The sequence below is a fragment of the Silene latifolia genome, chromosome X, assembly GCF_048544455.1.
Source record: "Silene latifolia isolate original U9 population chromosome X, ASM4854445v1, whole genome shotgun sequence".
Classification (NCBI taxonomy): Eukaryota; Viridiplantae; Streptophyta; class Magnoliopsida; order Caryophyllales; family Caryophyllaceae; genus Silene; species Silene latifolia.
The window spans coordinates 118522404-118541953 of record NC_133537.1 but is presented as its reverse complement, the minus strand read 5'-3'; the positions used below and the strand labels follow the sequence as shown (position 1 = coordinate 118541953).

The 19550-nt window shown below is 44.4% G+C and overlaps 1 protein-coding gene across 1 annotated transcript in view; it reads right to left on the bottom strand.

Annotated features, from left to right (window-relative positions):
* LOC141618193 (uncharacterized) overlaps positions 1-19109 on the bottom strand; it is a 128885-nt gene extending 109776 nt beyond the window's left edge. Inside the window, exon 1 of the mRNA XM_074435301.1 lies at positions 19031-19109. Coding sequence (XP_074291402.1) covers positions 19031-19109 — 79 coding nt within the window. The remainder of the gene's footprint in view (positions 1-19030) is intronic.
* Between the last annotated feature and the right edge of the window lie 441 nt (positions 19110-19550).

The following is a 19550-nucleotide window of genomic DNA, read 5'->3' as shown; positions in this document are numbered from 1 at the left end:
CCAAGCGTTATAAGAGTAACAATGTCAAGGGTGTAATACCACAAGTTTCTGACCATGGGTTACTCTGTCGAGTAGGGCTTACTCGACCGAGTAGGGCTTACTCGACCGAGTAGGGTGTCTGGTGTCCTAAGTTCGGGTTCTGATGCGTTGGAACTCGACCGATCTTGTTGTTACTCAGCCGAGTAGGGCGTACTTGGCCGAGTACGTAAGGTACTCGATCGAGTACCCAGTCTAACACGTTAATTTTCGGGGTTTTGATTAAAATGATTAGAGAATATAAATAGCGTGTGGAGCAGTTTTTAATCATTTTATAAATCATTATTTTACAAAACCTAACGACGTTCTAAACTCCTCTAATCATCTTAATCATTTCATAAGCCAAGGGTGATCGATTTTGAGCTTTTGGATTTCATTTTTCGTGTTGTCTGTGTTAGTAAGTCTATAGTATTCCTAATCAGTTTATCAAGACTTTGTGCAAACCCTAATTTGGGTTAATTTGGGGGAATGGTTTATAGTGATGGTATGTGATTATTATGTGTAGGTGACGGTGTCCTGGAGAATTGCCATTGGTTGCTTGTGTGTGCTTGGATTGCATAAGGTAGGGTTTCCCTACTCAGTTGCATGTTTAATTGATTTAAGACGATAATGATTGATGTATTGGCATGATTAGTATTGCTATTGAATTTGTGATTTTTGGATGATTGGCTTGGTTGTTTGTTTGTCTATGGTTCGCGAGGTGCGCCCTCGGCTAAGTGGAGTCATCTTCGAGAATGGCTTCACGCCCTTGATTCGCCCCTTGTGGTTCCCGTCACAAGGGGATGTGCACATTAATGGACATCAGTTATTCGCTCGTTACGATGAGCGGGGATTAGGTGGGCAAGGCTGCAGTCCCCCACTGGCGGTGAGGATTACCAGTTGCGATGGGTAATCTGGCAGGGCTACACACCTAGGTGTGTAGTCGGTTACTGGTTACTACTGGAGTTTGGAGGATGGTTCTGCAATTTGATTGGACTGTATTGGTTGTATTTGTGATTTTTTATCTTGATTATGCAGTGAACTGACCCCGTTTATGTTTTACAAGACTGTGGTGATCCGTTCGGGGATGGTGAGCAATTGATTGACAGGTGACGATTTATGATAGTTGCGGGATTGAGGAAGGGAGTGTCATCACCTAGAGTCTTAGCTTCCGCTGTCTTGAATCTTTTGATACTTTTTCAGCTGTAGTTGGTTTACATCTCTTTATACTTTAGATTTGGTTTTGAGACATATAATAACTTTAACTTTACAGTTTATTAATTGTTCTTTGATGGTCCCTATGGATATACTTACCTCGGGCAACCGAGATGGTAACACCTTTATATGTTAGGGTAGTCCTTGGTAAGGCACCTCGGTATATGGGGGTGTTACAAAGTGGTATCAGAGCAACGATTTTAGAACCTAAAACAATTGAACCAAATGAATATAGGGTGTCTTAATAAAATGAACCCGAGTAGGAACTGTTTGGAGCTATCGCAAAGGTTTGAGAGACGTCTCGAAACCGCAGTATTTCCCTTACAAGTTCAAGCCAGTCACTACGGGGTGTGTCAAGGGGATCGTTGTGTGTGTGTGTGTGTGTGTGTGTGTGTGTGTGTGTGTGTGTGTGTGTGTGTGTGTGTGTGTGTGTGTGTGTGTGTGTGTGTGTGTGTGTGTGTGTGTGTGTGTGTGTGTGTGTGTGTGTGTGTTTATATGTGTATGAATAGAGTGGTGTATGTGTATCTTGGTTGGAAGTGATGTGGAAATTGTACTATGTGGTATTCTATGTCCATTAATATGGGTATGTGGACGAATGTGGTGATTTTGACGAGTAATATGATTGGCATGGGTGAGTGGAGGAACAATGTGAATAGTACTGAATTGTGATATGTTTGGTTTGAATTTCATTTTGATGATATGCGATGCGTATTATTTGGTTTGAAAGTATGAGCATGAATGTGCTAAGAAAGGATGAACGTGAATTCTAGCATGTGTATTATATGAATGTTGTGTTTAATTCACATGTGGGTATGACAAAAGTTCACCTATGTACTGGTTTTTAGAAGTATTAAGTTGCTATTGTTTGCCTTATTCATGTTTAAGTGGTTTTGTTAAGAAAAATTGATTTGTATGAAGACCGATATAGAAGAGCTGTCTTAAAACTGTCATAAGCCGAGTTATAGGAATGATATTGCTATGATTCAAATTTGAGGTGATAGCTTGTCTTCTTATGATTAAAACGATAGGTCACACGCCCAAAACGACCAAGTAACGAGTGAGATGTGACTGTTTTACAAAAAATGGACGTTGCTGAGAACTGTGCAGGAACTCGGCCGAGTAGGGTCAACTCGACCGAGTAACTTGAGAATTCGGCCGAGTAGCCCGTATTCGACCAAGTAAACTTTTCGTGATAAATTGGGTCAGCTTCTGGAGTCGAGAACTCGGCCGAGTTGTATAGTTACTCGACCGAGTACGTCATGTACTCAAGCGAGTACCTCTTTGGGCAGTTGTTTTGAGGCGGCGGTTATGTTCGTATATTTGTTTTGAGTCGTGGGTTATGTGCACACGTATTTCTTGGGTCTTAAAGCATTCTTTTACATATGTGACGGTCTTGATACGTAAGTTACCAGATACTATGATGTGGAGAATACCAACTTATGAAGGATATGTGTTCGGTAGGGAGGACATGGGTACACGTGATTGTGAGGGATAGTGGAAAGAAAAAGCGAAGTTGACGAGTTATTGAGATAAGGAGCACATTCTGTGAGCTTTGGTGAGTGAATTAGACGTTGGCTTAAGTGGTGTAGTGATGACGGTATATGGTCGATGATGATGAGAGTGGTAATGTAAATTCGAGGAATGTGAGAAATAAAAGTTTGAAATGAGGGATGTGAAAATTATGGTAAGTTGGGATATATAGTGATTTCAGGAGAGAGATGATTATGATGATGTTGGGCGAGGAGATGGGTAATAGAAGGTTGTGATAAAAAAAATAGAAAAGATTGTTGTCAGTGAGCTTAGATGGAGGGATGCCGCAATGAGGATTTATATGTAGTAGTCGTTATGGAGATTTGTATTACTAGAAGGTGAGCCTAGTGTATAATCATTTGGGAGGTCACGGGATGAAGTGAAACTTGGTTTTCTAGAATTATGAAAAGAAGATGTAATCAATTAAGGAGAAATCATTGAGTGGGTGGATCTATCGGTGGGGAGTATGAGTGAGAAGCATGATGAGAGGGACTGTTGATAAGAAACGAATGAAAGATAATAATATAGGCTAATGGAATTTATTTTTTGGAAGTAATGGGAAGAGAAGGATGATGGTAAGTTGAGTGAATGTTCACCAGAATTAAGGGACATGAAAGTAAGGAATCTTGGAATTGTGTGATACTATCATGAGGGTGTGAGTTAAGGGATATATATATATAAATTGCAGGACGACTTGTTAGTCATGATTTTTGAGGAATTAAAGGACCAGGAAGTTGGTAGAGTATTTGCATGATATGAGACTATGGTGGTGAGCTAGGTGACGTTATAATCAAGGATAAAATTTGAATAGTTGTTGAGGTAATTTTTATTGATGTATTTGATGTTCGTTATTTGGGATGATAACCAAAGAGAGGAAATAAATGGTTATATTTGGAGGTGATTGTAAACGAGTAGTGATACGAAAGATGGTGGTGTCATGGTGTTGTCACTAGTGGTTACGGGTGATATTAAATAAGGAAGTGAGCCGTTCGAAAGAGATTGATTTATTGATTTTGTGGGGACTGAATTAGTACGTCAGGGTGCGAGGGAGTATAAGATGTGAATATAGGAGGCGGTTGCCAGTAATTGAGCATTAATGTTATGGTTACTTTGGTCGGGTGGTGGTAGCTGCGCGAATTGGGAGAATGTGTTATGATGGGGCATATGAGTTTAACCTCGTGTGAAAGATGTATTTAATCAAGTGGTAACTTACGTGATCAGGATTGGTTAGTTAGATTTGATATGGGTCTATGAAGTGCGTAAGTAATTGTGCGAGGTTCTGACCTCATGAGTAGTGGTATGGTATGATATTCATAAAGCTGTTATCTAGTTATTCCATGTAACATGTTCCATGGTTGGATGAGTCGTAAGATGATCGTTGTGTCGGAACACTGTTATTACTTATGTGGGTGTGTTGCAGGTTACGATTCGGGCACGATATTGCGTGTTGCGACACAAGTACCTTCGTGCTGCGGTGTGGCTGTTGGTGGCGGTGTTGCGATGCCGTCAACGGTTGTGGTGGAGTAGGTGGGGTACTTGTGAGATTAATTTTTGAAAGATTATGTCACTCTAGTATGGGCATATATATATTGTTGTTTTGTTTACTGCTGTTTCCTGTAATTTTGACTTGTGGGTGAGATTAGAGTATAATATGGAAGAGAGTTGCATATGTGGTCGATGTTGTCATAGTTACAGTGATACCTTGTTGAACAAACATAATTGCGGGAGGTGGTTAAAACACTCTCGATCTTATGATTAGATGAGACTTTTGTTTACATAGTTGTGGCAAGTAATTAGCGGAACATGTGGGTACTGAGCTGGAAGTTGCAGTTGGTTCATAGTCTTTTATCGGAGCAGTAAGTATGAAGTGTTTTGGAATTAGTATCATGCTAAGTTATGGAGGCGTTTGATGACAATAAAAAGAGGAATTTGAGGATCAAGTGGGTGTGTAACAATTTTGGGTCGTGCGTTAGATGGTGGGGATAGGTACGTTAATAGAAAAGAATGTGGTTGTGCGGTAATGTGGGAGAGTGGTGGTAGTGGTTATGTTGAGGATTTTGTGGTATATATTAGGTGGTGTACGGAATGTTTAGAAGTATAGAATTAGAGAGAGAGAGAGAGAGAGAGAGAGAGCCTTGGAACTGGGAATGATTATCGGTGTTGAGGTTATAGTCGGTTATCAGTGACATGAGATGGTGATAAGGGGAAGGAATAGCTAAAGATCTGGTATTAGTTGGGTTACGAGGACGTAACATTTATGTTAAGAGGAGTAGGATGCGACAAAGAGAGTTTATTGGTTATGTGTAGATACCCAGTATCTACTGAGACTCCACCAAACACCCGATGATTATCGAACTACAACATGCTTTGGAATCGCGGCGTTTGATCGACAGTTCGTGTACAACTTTACGTCGGAAAACATAAAATGATTTCGAAAATAAAACATTTCAAAGCTTTTCAAAAGTACCCGGAGTGTTTAATGCATGACGACGGGGTCGCAATGACACTAACTAGAGTCAAAACCGACACCGGACCAAAAAGCGACTCAAAAATTCAAATCCCGACTCCAACAACGAGTCAAACCGAGTCAAACACAAAAAACAAACCATTCAAATGCTTCCATGTTAAGATTTCCCGGATTCATGTATAGTCAAGTACCAAACATGTGCATACAAGTCCCAGGATAGAACAAATCATGATTGCATTTGTGTGAAAGCGACAAGACACCTCGAAGACTTGCTACATCGCTCGCGCCTCTTTGAGCAGCCCAGGTGACCACGTCGCTCAAAACTTACACAACCACTCATTTTCCTATAAATACTCCTCAAATGCCCCCATTTGAGAACTTACTCGAGTGTCCGCCCCCTCTTTCTCCCTTAAAAGTCTAGACTCGATTTCCTAAGTCACAATCCGACGCGTATTTACAACCTACCGATCGTAAATACAAGCCTTACACATTGTTTGGTACCGTCATCGTGCATTAAATCACTTGAAAGACCATTTCGACCACTACACCATCACTAAACTTAATAAAACACTCTTTTTACTTACTAAAACGGTTTTAAACCGAGTCTTTTCCGACAAAACGAGTTGATACACTTACGTCGGTTTCTCGCCATAAACCAAGCATGTAAGTATGAGGGTGTAAAAATCCTTATTTTATCATGTCTTTACTTGTTTCATGACTATAATATGCTAAATCATGCATAACATGGTCCCAAACAGGGGAAGAATGAGCAAAAACCGGACTTTTTGGTTGAGGCAGAGGCTACTTACGTAGCACACAGGCTCGCGCCTAAAGCAGCCTGCCCAGCCTTAAGTCCAATTCGTGTTTGGTCTCTTCTTTTCCTCTATTTTTCATTTTCATATTTGTAATCGGTTTTTACCATTTCAAGTATTTTCAAAACCATTTTATGTTCTTTTACTAGTTTTAACCATAAAGCATTTTTCACCCTTGGTTCTTAATACCATGACGGTTTAATCCGTGTTTCGGTGATAATATTTGGTTAATTACATTTAAAAGGTATTTTAAAGCCTTTTATTTCATTTCTTTACATTTTGGAAGGTATTTTAAAGCCTTTCATCATTTCTTTACATTTTCAAAATAAATGTATTAGTCACCGACACAAAGTCATCCTTGGTTCTACATACCATGTCGGATTTTAACCCGAGTACGATGATGAGTATCGACTAATTATATTCAAATGAACTTAAATCAATTATTTCATAATTATTTTCAAAACTATTCATGTCAAGCTTATAAAGTCGAACCCGACATCGAATATCGCCAAAACAATGATGATTATTCAAGTCTCGTTCCTCAAATCAACACAAATACGACCTAAACGGTCCTTTCAAACCAAAACGGGTCCAAATAACCATTTTCAATACGTTTTTCAACGGTCAGAATGCGTCTTATACCGTTGACTGGCCCGCGCCTAAACAGGCCATTTCTTTTCCTATTTTCAAACCAGGGGAGACCTCCTTACATCGCCAATAGGCTCGCGCCTCATTTGGTGCTGGTGCGGTCATTCCCTTTCCAAAGATTAGTCTAGGATTTATCCCGACTCCGGCTAACCCGGATATAGGACGGATCAGACGACTAACTTGCTCATTCAAAAACCGTATTTGCAAAACGTCTTATTAAGACAAATGGATCACGTTATGCACCATAAACCTGATTTGGTAAATGGATGTTTAATTTCTGTCTTGCATGCAAATCAACCATAAATCCAACTCGACATCTTATACTTGATACTTGGATTAAATCAACCGACTTAGAAAGCTCTCACATGTTAGGTTTAAATTATGGGATGCGCATTCATGCATTTAAACCGTTTTATCAACTTTTGCATTCAACCAACCAAGATCGATCAGTAGAGGCCGCTACCTAGGGCGGGAATGGATGTCTGATTAAAGGGCTTCCCAATACGTACCTTCACCTCTTACTCAGAAACTTTGGATAGTGGACGACCTTATCTAGGGCGTACGAGAGTCATTCTAGAGATAGGACGCTAAAGAGGGACGATTCCTTATCTTTAGTACCTATGTCAAACACTGCTTTGTGCTCCGTTTGACCGAGGTATAAAGTGGATTCGTACGGGTTCCAAGCATCCCACAAATGCTTGGTGGCGACTCCGAACATCTCTAATCGTTTCGAGACCCTTACCGAGACGAAACTGACCGTTCTAAAACGATCCGGTCAAAAGCATTTTTTTACGCCGCCGATCGTGGCTTTCAAAAGACCGTTGTATGTCCCACAGATCGGCTGGGGCGTGCAGGTGGCTACGTCCATAGATTGGCGACTCCGCTGGGGAAAACTAGGATACTTGTGTCTTTGTGATCCCTAGATGGTGAGACTCGAACGAGGACTTGGTTGGAATGCATTAATTGATATTACGGTCACAGTCGGGTACCTTGTCCGAGCCCACAACCTAACCATTTTCGACCAATTGGCTCGTCTCATCGGCGTGAGTTTTCTCATCCCCGCGTTTCGAATCCCGATTGAGTCAAGCATACCATTGACGTTACACATTTCTGTTTCGTCAAGGAGCTTTCATCACATTCGATCACGAGGCTATGGCACCCTCCTTACACATTTTGTTTGGATTGGTATCCCTCTCGCAAATCGGGGTTTGATTGCTTGGTGTGTAACCCACCCTTTTAACCCAAAACTTGTTTCAGCATTATGCATAATAAAATGAACTGTGAGTGCTTATGTGCTACTTGATCATAAGTCCTTCCGTGTCATTTTTCAAACTTTCAAAAAACACTTTTTTGCGCCGTTATAATGGCCGTTTCAAACCTCGGTCTTTCGCCGACCGTTGCTTTTCAACACGCCTTTCTAGGCCGTCGTAATGACGATTTTCAAACCCGGTTTTTTATAACCATTTCAACACGCCGTTCTAGGCCGTCGTAATAACGATTTTCAAACTCGGTTTTACAACCATTTCAAATCACCTTTTTACGCCGTTATAATCGGCGCGTCTAGACACGGATTTTAACCCGTTTCGCGCCGACAATGGCTCTTTCAAAACCCGAGAAAAGCACACACCCTTTTCTCGAGACACTTGCGAGATCCCGAGGACCATACACCGTCCCCGAGACCTCTTCAAACATTTCAAAACCCGATTTTCAAAACATACGATTTGGAATTTCAAAAACCGTCTTGGGAAATAGTACTTTGTTTTCCGAGCCGACTCAAACTCACAACCGTCTTTTGCAAACAAACGTAAAACAACCTTTTCAACTGACCGACTTGCGGAGATCCCTATCTTCAGAAGCCGTCCATAAAGCGACAAATGAATCTTTTTGAAAATTTCTATTTTCGAAAACATCAGTCCACCTTTCCAATTCCGCCTCGTGTCTATCGAGTCGAACTAAACGTACTTATGGGTCTTTACTTATGAGTCGTCTCACCACGAGACTCGTCCAATGGCGTCACGCCGCTACATTGGACGCGTGTCAAAAGTTCGGTCAACACCGTCACATCATAAATCGAGTCAGCACCGAGGTACCACACACGGTCATCCTCATCTTGTTGAGTCTGATCTTTGTCTCGTCCTTTATGTTGTCTGCGTTCAGTCTTTGAACCGTGTCGGATTGAGTTGTAATGTGAGCCATTTTTCTGCATCAGAACCATGGCCCCGTCTTCAGCTTCGTCCAACAACAATGATAACAACAGCGATGTCACAACTGCTCAGCTAGCCAGCCTACTCACTGCTCTGAAGGTCACTCTGGATCGTGTCGAGACCCGTATCAACACCCTGGAAAACAAGGAGGCTGATGAACACAACACTCTGCCTTTGACTGAAACTGAGAAAAGGCTCAAGCTCCTGGAAGAACAACTTCTAGCCCGGGGTAACAATATCCATCTTGAGAACAACTGAAGGTTTGAACTTGTTGGGGATCAACTACCCGACAACTTTACCCTAACTGATGTGCCCAAATTCAAGGGAGTAGAGGACCCGCTCAATCATATTCGAGCCTTCAAAGACTACATGGCCATAAAAGGGGTTAAACAGGAACTCTTCACCCGGATCTTCCCATCATCTTTGGAACCGATCCCTCGCCAATGGTACTACTCCCTTGACCCGAAGAACCTTACTACCTGGGATGAGGTCGCAGTTGAATTTGCTAAGCAATATGCCGACAATGTCGAAATCCAAGCCAATACCCGTACTCTTGAGGTCCTAACCCATAATGACAAGGAGGGATTCACCAATTTCTTAACCCGTTGGAGGAGAGTAAGTACTCAGTTGGTCAGCAAGCCGAGTGAGTCAACCTTGGTAGAAAAATTTGTCAATAATCTCCGCCCAGTGTATGCCAGTTTACTGAGATACCAAAACATGATGACCTTCCAGGATCTGCAAATCCTTGGGACACGCATTGAAGACGACCTCCTAAAGGGTGTCCTAGCCAAAACCACCGGTAGAGGCTACCAAGGATCCACATCAACCGGATCTCGCCCTCATGGTCAGACGAACAAGATTGATGAGGTCAACCTCCTTGAACCAACTGCCAAGAGAGCTGAGCGCCCCCAGAGAGTGTTCACTAATATAGGGTCAACTTATGCAAGCGCCCTAAAGAGGCTTATGGACCAAGGGAAACTACAACAAATCGGGCCCACCCCGGATCCGTCTGATGCTAAGAAATCCCGCTTCTGGAACCCTAATGCCTACTGTCAGTACCACCAAGGGAAAGGTCATGACACGAAAACCTGCTTCAAGCTCAAACACATCATCCAAGAAATGATCGAGAAAAGAGAATTGCCTTTGCCTCCACCAACTAAACCAAACAACAAAACGAACTCTTTGGGAATCCATGTTATCCCCGATGATGAGCCAACCTTGGACTGCTCACACCTCATCCTGCCAATTGATGACGAGGTGAATGCCCTGGAGAAGGATGCCTCAGACGGGGTATTTGTGTTCAGTGCCGCAACTATGCTTGCCATGTTCCAACAAGTTGAGGAAGCTATAGCCAGTCTCTCCAAAAAGATCATCCGACTTGACGATGCCTACCGCAGACTGATTTTCAATCCTCTAACACCACGCCCGAGGGAAGGTCCCCCAGCACCCAAAATTACCCTCACCAGGATGGATTGCTCCCACGACCATTCTGGCATGCACCTCACGATAACTACCCTCACAATAATCAACCTCACAAAAACTACCCTCACAAAAACTACCCTCACAAAAACGTTCCTCACAAAAACTGCCCATCGAGGAATACCCCTCCAAGGTACCCTCGACATCCCGAAATCAATGGCATCTGGAGAGATGATGTTGAAGACGTCTATATTGTCCTAGGGAAAGTGAAACAGGCGGAAGAGATCGGTAACCTTACCCGGTCCGGACGCCCCTATCAAAACCCGAACAATTCAACGGTCGCTCCAATAACGAATGACCAAGTTGTCCCGGATGTAGACACTCAACCCAAGGCTCCCGAGAATTTGATCCTCAAACAACTGCAGAAAACAAAAGCCGAAATCTCAATTTGGCAACTGATTGCCACATCCTTCGAGCATCGGCAGCTCTACTAAAAGCCTTAGGACAATTGACTGTGCCCTATACCTCCTCCTCGGAAGAAGTGGTGGCACACATGACAAGGGATGTCCCTGATTTGAGCAACCCGATCATCTTGTCTGACAAAGATATCCCTCCCTTCGGAGCCAACCACAACCTGGCCCTGTAAATCACCGTACAATGCCCTTAAAAGAATGTGCCTATGGTCCTTGTGGATGACGGATCCGCGGTGAATGTCATTCCCCTCAAAACGGCTCATAAAATGGATATCAAAGAAGCTGATTTGGTCCCAACCAATCAACGAGTACGCGCTTATGACGGCACTCATCGTAAGGTCGCAGGGCTTATCACTCTAACTATCGCAACCGGACCACTTGAGAGGCAAACCAGTTTTCAGGTAGTCGACGTCGACGCCTCCTTCAACATGCTTCTGGGATGTCCCTTGATCCACGCCGTCAAGGCAGTTTATTTAACTCTTCAACAGAAAATCAGGGTCCCCTTCAACGGGAAAACGATCATGATTCCTGCTTCCCCAATCAAAGCCGTCATGAGAAAGGGAATAGCCTCCCAAGCCATCGAGGAGGACGACAATGAAATGTGGGGATTCCAAGCCTTGAATGCCATAACCGATGAATCAAGACCCTTTGATTGTGACCCGTTTGCTAACCTCACAGTCAACCGCATTCTGATGCGCCAGGGTAATTTCCCGGGTTTACCCCTCAATCCAGTGAAGAGCACCTTACCTACCTTAAAACAGGCTAAGGTCCCCAACATCCCTTTCGGACTGGGCTATGAACCTACCAATGAAGATATCAAGGAAATGAACCTCCTAGTTCGAAAGCGCAAGAAGCACGGAGTTACCCTCCGTCCCCATCATCTGACCCTCAATGGATACTTTGTCCCCGAGGGAGTCTGAACTCTACCATGGCTTTCCGGAGCCGATATACGACTCTATGGCCAAGGTCAGGTACACGGGTGTAGAAGTCTTCCAGGACTGCTACTTCATCCCCGACAACACCGAAGCTGCATCAATCGAGTCTAAGCCTTCCTCATACCTCGACGGACAAGCTGTCACTCTCCTCTTTAGAGAGGATAACATCAAGCACCTCGACTATGAGGACATCATCAACATCGCTCTGAAGGACAACTAATTTGACCAGACCGCCTTGATCTCTTATACTGACCCGGAGAAAGCGACACAGGACTGGAGGAAAACCGTCAAGTGGACCGATCGCGAAGGCCGCATTCTCAAGATCACAACTGGAAAAGGCCCAATGTTCAAAAGGGGAAGTGAAGAAGAATCTGAGTCTGAGTCGGAGTCAGAGTCTGTCATAGCTCCTAACACTCCTGATGGCCCCATCAAGGTCCCCTTCCCACTGTTTTATCACAAGCTTGTGGCTGATTCAGAGGCTGAGTCTACTAGGTTCACCCCCACTCCCATGGAAGGTGACAACCTGGAGCCTGTTCCAGAGGCCACCTCCTCTTCTGTGTCGCCTCTGATTGACCATGAGATGTCTGTCCTCTCCGATCTTTTCGCTCGTGTCAACTTAATGAACGCTAGGTTTGCTTATGACTAGTATCAATTTAACTGCAATGCAATTCTGAATGACTATGAGGAATTTGACTTGAGTGACTACCCACCTCACCTAGCCAAAGAACTTGACAAACGGGAAACCAGAACCCCCATCATTAAGGAGACCAAGCTTATTAACGTAGGAACCAACAACACACTTCAAGAACTTAGGATAGGGACAACCCTGGACCCCTCGGAAAGACAACAGTTCATTGACCTCCTCCACGAATACAAGGACGTATTCGCCTGGTTCTACAAAGATATGTCTGGGATTGATAGGGAAATTGCAGAGCACAGGATACCTATTAATCCCGGAGCTAAACCCGTAAAGCAAAAGATGCGTCGGATGCGTCCTGAAATCAAGGAAGAAGTGGATAAACAGTTCAAGGCTGGTTTCTTCAAAGTGTCTGAGTACTCTAACTGGGTGGCCAGCATCGTTCCTGTACCGAAAGACGGGAGAATTCGGGTTTGCATCGACTTCAGGGATCTGAACAAGGCGAGTCCAAAGGACGACTTCCCTTTGCCACATGTTGATATTCTGGTGGATAACACCGCCGAGCATGCTCTCCTATCATTCATGGACGGGTATGCCGGGTACAACCAGATCAAAATGGCTGAGGAGGACATGCACAAGACTGCATTCACTACACAGTGGGGTATATATTGCTACACGGTCATGCCTTTCGGTCTCATCAACGCCGGAGCTACCTATCAAAGAACCGCTACCACTCTCCTACATGATATGATGCACAAGGAGGTAGAGGTATATGTCGATGATATGATTGTCAAATGAAGGGAACGGGACGGCCACATCAGCGCCCTCCAAAAATTCTTCGCTCGTCTGCGGAAATATAACATGAGAATAAATCCTCAGAAGTGTGCATTCGGGTTCACCTCCGGAAAACTCTTAGGATATGTCGTCATCAAACGAGGCATTGAGATTGATCCAACTAATATCAAAGCCCTCCAACAAATGCCTAGGCCTAAGAACGAGAAGGGGATTCGGGGATTTCTCGGTCAGGTTCAATACATCAGCCGCTTCATTGCCAAGCTCATCATTATTTGTGAACCAATCTTCAAGAAACCTCGCGACTCCGATCACACCGATTGGGATGACGACTGCCAAAAAGACTTCGACATGATAAAGGAAATCCTATACAAGCCTCATGTCCTCATGCCACCTCAACCAGGGACTCCTTTATCCCTACACCTGACTGTCACTGACACAGCCATGGGAGCAATGCTAGTACAAACAGTCGAGGGCAAAGAACGAGCCATCTACTACATTAGCAAAAAGTTCATTGAGTACGAGACGAAGTACACCCAATTGGAAAAGACATGCCTTGCCCTAGTATGGTCAACAGAGAAGCTGCGGCATTACATGCTCAGCTACACGGTCCACATCTACTCTAAGATGGACCCGGTCAAATACATCTTCGAAAAACCCGTACTAAACGGAAGGCTGTCTAGGTGGACACTCATGCTGTCCGAGTTTGATCTCAAGGTTGTACCCCTCAAGGTTATCAAGGGAAGAGCAGTCGCCGATTTCCTAGCAGAGAATCCCGTCAATCAGGATCCAAGGACCGACACATGGTCACTTCCTAACGAAGACATCCTTTGTGCTAACTCCGACGCATGGGACCTATACTTCGATGGTGCATCTAATCTGAGAGGCTTCGGGGTAGGAATCCTTCTAATATAACCAAAGGGAGAACATGTTCCGATCTCAGTCAAACTAGACTTCGCCGTCACCAACAATGCCGCTGAATATGAAGCATGCCTCATCGGCCTACAAGCTGCCATAACACTTGGCATCAAGAGACTAAGGGTCCACGGCGATTCCTCGCTCATCATCAATCAGGTGTCCGGATCATGGAAAATCCGAAGTGACAGCTTATCTCCCTACCGTGCGAAAATCAATCAAGAGGCCGAGTTCTTCGACCAAGTCGACTACTTCCACTTGCCACGAGAGAAAAATCAATTTGCTGATGCCCTAGCAAAACTTGCCGCGCTCGTCAATATACCTGACGACATGACATCGATGCCCCTATGTGTCGAGAAAAGGAGCGAGCCAGCTCACATCTGTGCCATCAACCACGACGAGGAAAAGCATGTCGAGCTTTGGTACCAAGCCAGCCTCAACTACAAAACCAAAAATGAATTCCCTCCCGGCTCTGATCAAAGAGGACAAAGAGCCATCCGTTTACTTGCGTCACAATTCGTGATGAACCAAGATCAACCATACAAAAGAATACCCTAAGGGATTCTCCTCCTTTGGATTGACCATCACAAAGCCAAAAAAGTCATGGGAGAGGTCCACGACGGAGAATGTGGCCCTCAAATAAGCGCAATGATGCTTACCCGAAAGATCATGCGGTTGGGTTACTATTGGACCACCATGGAAGCCGATTGCCGTAACTACGTCAAACATTGCCACAATTGCCAAATTTTCACCAACATACAACACATACCACCATCCCTTTTATACACCATGACATCACCCTGGCCTTTCTCAACCTGGGGCATCGATATCATCGGGAAAGTTAACCCGTTAGGCACCAAAGGGCCATGCTTCGTCCTCGTCGCCATCGACAATTTCACCAAATGGGTGGAAGCATAGTCATATGCAGTCTTGACCGCCAAACAAGTGGCCAAGTTCATCCAAAACAACATCATTTGGCAATATGGGGTAACCCATGAAATCATCAGCGATCAAGGCTCTCACTTCCGGGCGGAAACTCAGGCCTTGCTGGACAAATACAAGATCAAGAGATATCGATCATCCCCCTACCGTCCCCAAACCAACGGAGCGATGGAGGCAGCTAACAAAACTGTTGTCACAATTATCAAGAAAATGCAAGACAACTACCGCGATTGGCCGAGCAAACTCCCATTCGCACTCTGGGGATACCGAACCTCCATTCGAACACTGACAGGCGCCACACCCTTCTACCTAGAATACGGTATGGAGGCGGTTCAACCGGTAGAGTTAGAGGTCCCTTCCCTACGCATCCTACTAGAGAGTCAGGTCCCCGAGGCGGAATGGACTCGTCGAAGGTACGAGCAACTCACTTTTCTAGACGAGCGGCGGCTCAACGCCTTGCACAACGTCCATCTATACCAACGACGTATACAACGGGCATTCAACAAGAAGATCAAACCCAGGAACATCCAGGAAGGCGACTTGGTCCTCAAGTCGGTCCGAGCACCACTATTCGTCGATCCGAGAGGAAAATTCAAACCCAACTGGGCCGGGCCATACCTGGTCAAGAAAATACTTTCGGGGGGCGCAGTGAGACTGAGTGATCTAGATGAGGAGGATTTTACAAACCCGACCAACCTGGACCAACTCAAGAAATACTACCCTTGAACCATAGCAACCAACGACCTCAACCCTAGTTTTACAACTAGCAACCACCTCAACCCTTTTCAAGTCAAGTTCCTCAACGCGTTCTGATTTGAAATTGCATGTTTTATTGAGTCTAAGTTGCGGCACTTTGCCCGTTTCGAATTTCCTTTGATCTGTCAAAGGCAACATCCATTTGCACTAAAACAGAAAAAAAAACCTGAACTACGAGCATAGTTTGATTTCACCTCTTCAGGTGGATACTTAGGCAGTCCCTCTTATACATGAGGGATATAACCACAAAACCCAATCAAAATTTACAAAACATTTCGAACTACGAGCATGATTTGATTTCACCTCTTCGGGTGAATACGTAGGCAGTCCTTTCTTACACGAGAAGGATACAACCATCCCCATAACAAAAAATGAGCCTTTCTTCCTTCCCACAAAAATCCCACTTTCCCAAGTGCAAATGTTTAGGACGATTCAAATCGAATTGCCTTTACAAAATGGATGTAAGAAACAAGCGTTCACAATTTCGACACGAGTAATCCTCTTATTTAATTAATAATGGGTGGGATTACAATTTCAACAACAAATAAAGCTCGACAAGTCTACAACTTGTCAAAGCTAAGGTGTCGACTAAAGCACCTCACATAATAAAACTAGCACAAAACATAGCCAGTACAACATAATAAAAAACTCACAACACTAATACAACATAATAATAAAGTGGGTAATGGAAATCTTCACTCCTCCATTCTACCCTTGCCTTTTCCCTCGGGGTACATCTTCCCCTTGTTCTTCTTATTGGCCCGCCTAGCACGGACTTCCTCTTCAGAACGGATCCTCAACGGATCTACAACGGCAACCGCCTCCGGTCTAGTGCAAGACCCCATGTTCGGCCCGAAACGAGCCCATGCACGGCCCACTAGATTTTTGGGACCCGAGCTTCTCCTCTTTGGTGGTCTCATCACATCCGGGCTAACCCCATCAACATAATCCTCAAATAAGGCACAGTTGGCCTTACCAACCTCTCGATACTTCAAATCGACAACCTCGTCCTTATGGGATTTGGACCTCTCCTCCATGGACGAAGCTCTTGACCACTTGACATAAGCAGGAGACACTCATGTCGTTGCAACGGGGTTTGGTACCTCCAAAAGCGGCCGAGTGGCCCACCATCTTTCGAAGACCTCCACAATCTCGGAGTTCCGGAAAACATTCTCTTGGACAAGAGTATCTTGAGCGGGCACCTTTTGTTGACGCCCCATTTGGCTCATGAGCCTTTCGGGATAAATAAAGGAAGCGACCTTCAAATCCACCACCATCAAAGAACGAGGACTAGCATCCGAAGCGGTCAACCCCGTGAAGGACCTCAAGTGCCACCATGGCACCACCCAACGGATGTGAGGACCACCCTCCGCCAATCTTACGGCCCAATAAGCCTCGGTGGAAGCAAAGCTGTCCGAGTACAACTTCTTCCTCATGGTAAGGTGACAAAAAGAATAAGAAGAAGAATCAACCGGAGGCTCTACATACCTTAGCCTCTCCAATAGCCACACTTGGATGATCCTTGGGGATCCAAATGAGGGAACTTCTCCACAAGAGCCTTCCTTGTCCAAAGCTTGGATGATCTCGCCAAGCACCAACCATGATGGATCTCTACCATGCTCCATTTGCTCAACCACATGTACAAGGGTCATGCTACCATAGCATTCCGGCCCCTCCTTCTTCAAAGCATCCACAAAGAGGTATATATGGACAAGGCAAAAGGCAAGAGCCCTTCTTCTAGCAACCTCCAAAACATTGACATCCAATCGGTTCGAGAAGATGTTGATAAGAGCCAACATATCCACACCATGTGGAGCAAGAAGGAAGTTGACTTGACTTGTCGACAAACCCAACATCGAACGGAATTTCTCCTTGTAGCACAACCGAGTCGGAGGAAGCACCGGAACAAAACCCGGCCACCCACCAATGGCTCCGACTTCTTCGGCTTGTGGACAAATTTCGCCTTTCGGGAAAACGAAAACATGACGTTTCGAATCTCAAAACCGAGAGCATGCTTCAAGGAATGAGGATTGCACCTTAACTTGACAGAGCACCAACAATTGACCAACTCCCATGCAAATGAGTCAATACTTTTCGGGAGGTGACAAATCCCGGCACCATTGTCGCAACGCATTCTCAAAGGCATCCATGAAATATTTTTGTGTAAGAAGAAGAAGAAGTTTTGTAGAGATGTTTTTCGTGTTTCGGATGATGAAACAATGAAGCACAAACATCACTATTTATACAAAACAATCAGCGCATTTTTCAGAAAAAAAAGGGAGAGCTGCTTCTTATCGCCAAGCAGCTCGCGCCTCTTTGGGCCTGTTCTCAGGATTCCCACCTTGAATTGTCCCTTTCAAGTTGTGTTTTCTCCTGACACCTCAAACCTCTCGCCGGAATGCTCCCGCCTCTTCGAGATGGTTCGGGACATTTTGTGTTTTCTCACACTCACATTTCCTTGTTTTCGCGTTTTACGAAATCCGACACGGTTTCCATGATGCAGCTTTAAACATACGAATTTTTCTTTCTTTTTTAAAAGGGGGAAGGGCTAGTCGCCCCGATCCGCGACGGATCGTTTCCATGTCAATCAAAATTCCGAAATTTTTTCGCTTTTTTGCAATTTTCCAGCAAAAATAAAAATTGAAAAATGATAACACGACGTCAGTTTTCCTCAAAATTTAAAGCACTCACAAATTCGAGTCTTGATCTCACGAAAAATAAAATCAAATACACTCGTAAAAATCTTTTCTAAAATTGATCCGTGACGGTTTGAGTTTGAATTTTTTTCCTAGTCACAAATCAATTTCAATAATTTCGATGCAATTTAATTCAAGACACGAGTTAGTTGCTCAAAAATGTTCAAATCAGTTCCTTTTGGAGTCCAAACGCGACGACTTGTCGCAAATTTTCAAAAAAATCATTTCAGATTTGAAATTTCAATTTTTAACTTCGTGTCATCGCGGTTAAATTTTGTCTTCAATCGAGTGCCTTTTACGTGTTTACGTTTAGGCATACGTGCTACCTGTTGCTTGTTTTCTACACAAACGATGCATGAACTGATGCAAAGGAAAAGGGGAATTGACAGCCGACAGCGCTCCTCCGAAACACAACACAAAAAAAAGCCAAAAATCAGAAAATGAACCACAATCCCAAAACACATATATACAAACCGCCTCACGCAAAATATAAATGTGTACAAGCAAGAGTCTAAGACACGGACAAGCTACTACAACTACTCAGCGCCTCCCGTCAGACTAGTCCCGGTCTCACGAGGAGTCGCAGCCAAGGCAGACACTACCATCTGCTCATACTCCCTCTCTGGAGAACTCTCCAGCGTCTCGTGCTCCATCTTGACGTGAAGCTCCTCCGCCGCAGCCAACTGAGCCTTAAGAGAGGCAATCTCCGCATCTCGGCTCCGCAGCACGTCCTCGTGACGCCTCAGCTCCTAGTCTCGACGGGTGATCCCCAACCCCTAAGCCTCGATCGTCGACCTGGCTGTATCCAACTCAGCACAGACCCGAGCAAGTTCCGCCGGATCCACAGTACCCTACAAAACACAATACAAGTCATCAAGATCTAAAAACGTGAAATACAACACAAAATACACAAAATACACAAAAAAAACGCCTGAGAAAGCCGAGCCTCCCTCGCAGCCAGGTCACAAGCAAGCGCCCTCCAGCGGTTAGCCATCCGCCACAAATCCTGGTGATTAGCGGTCGTCACCTACAGCCAAGAAGGTCCTTCAGTACAATGCAAGGCAAAACGTAAATGAGGAAAAATGTTCAGGTCA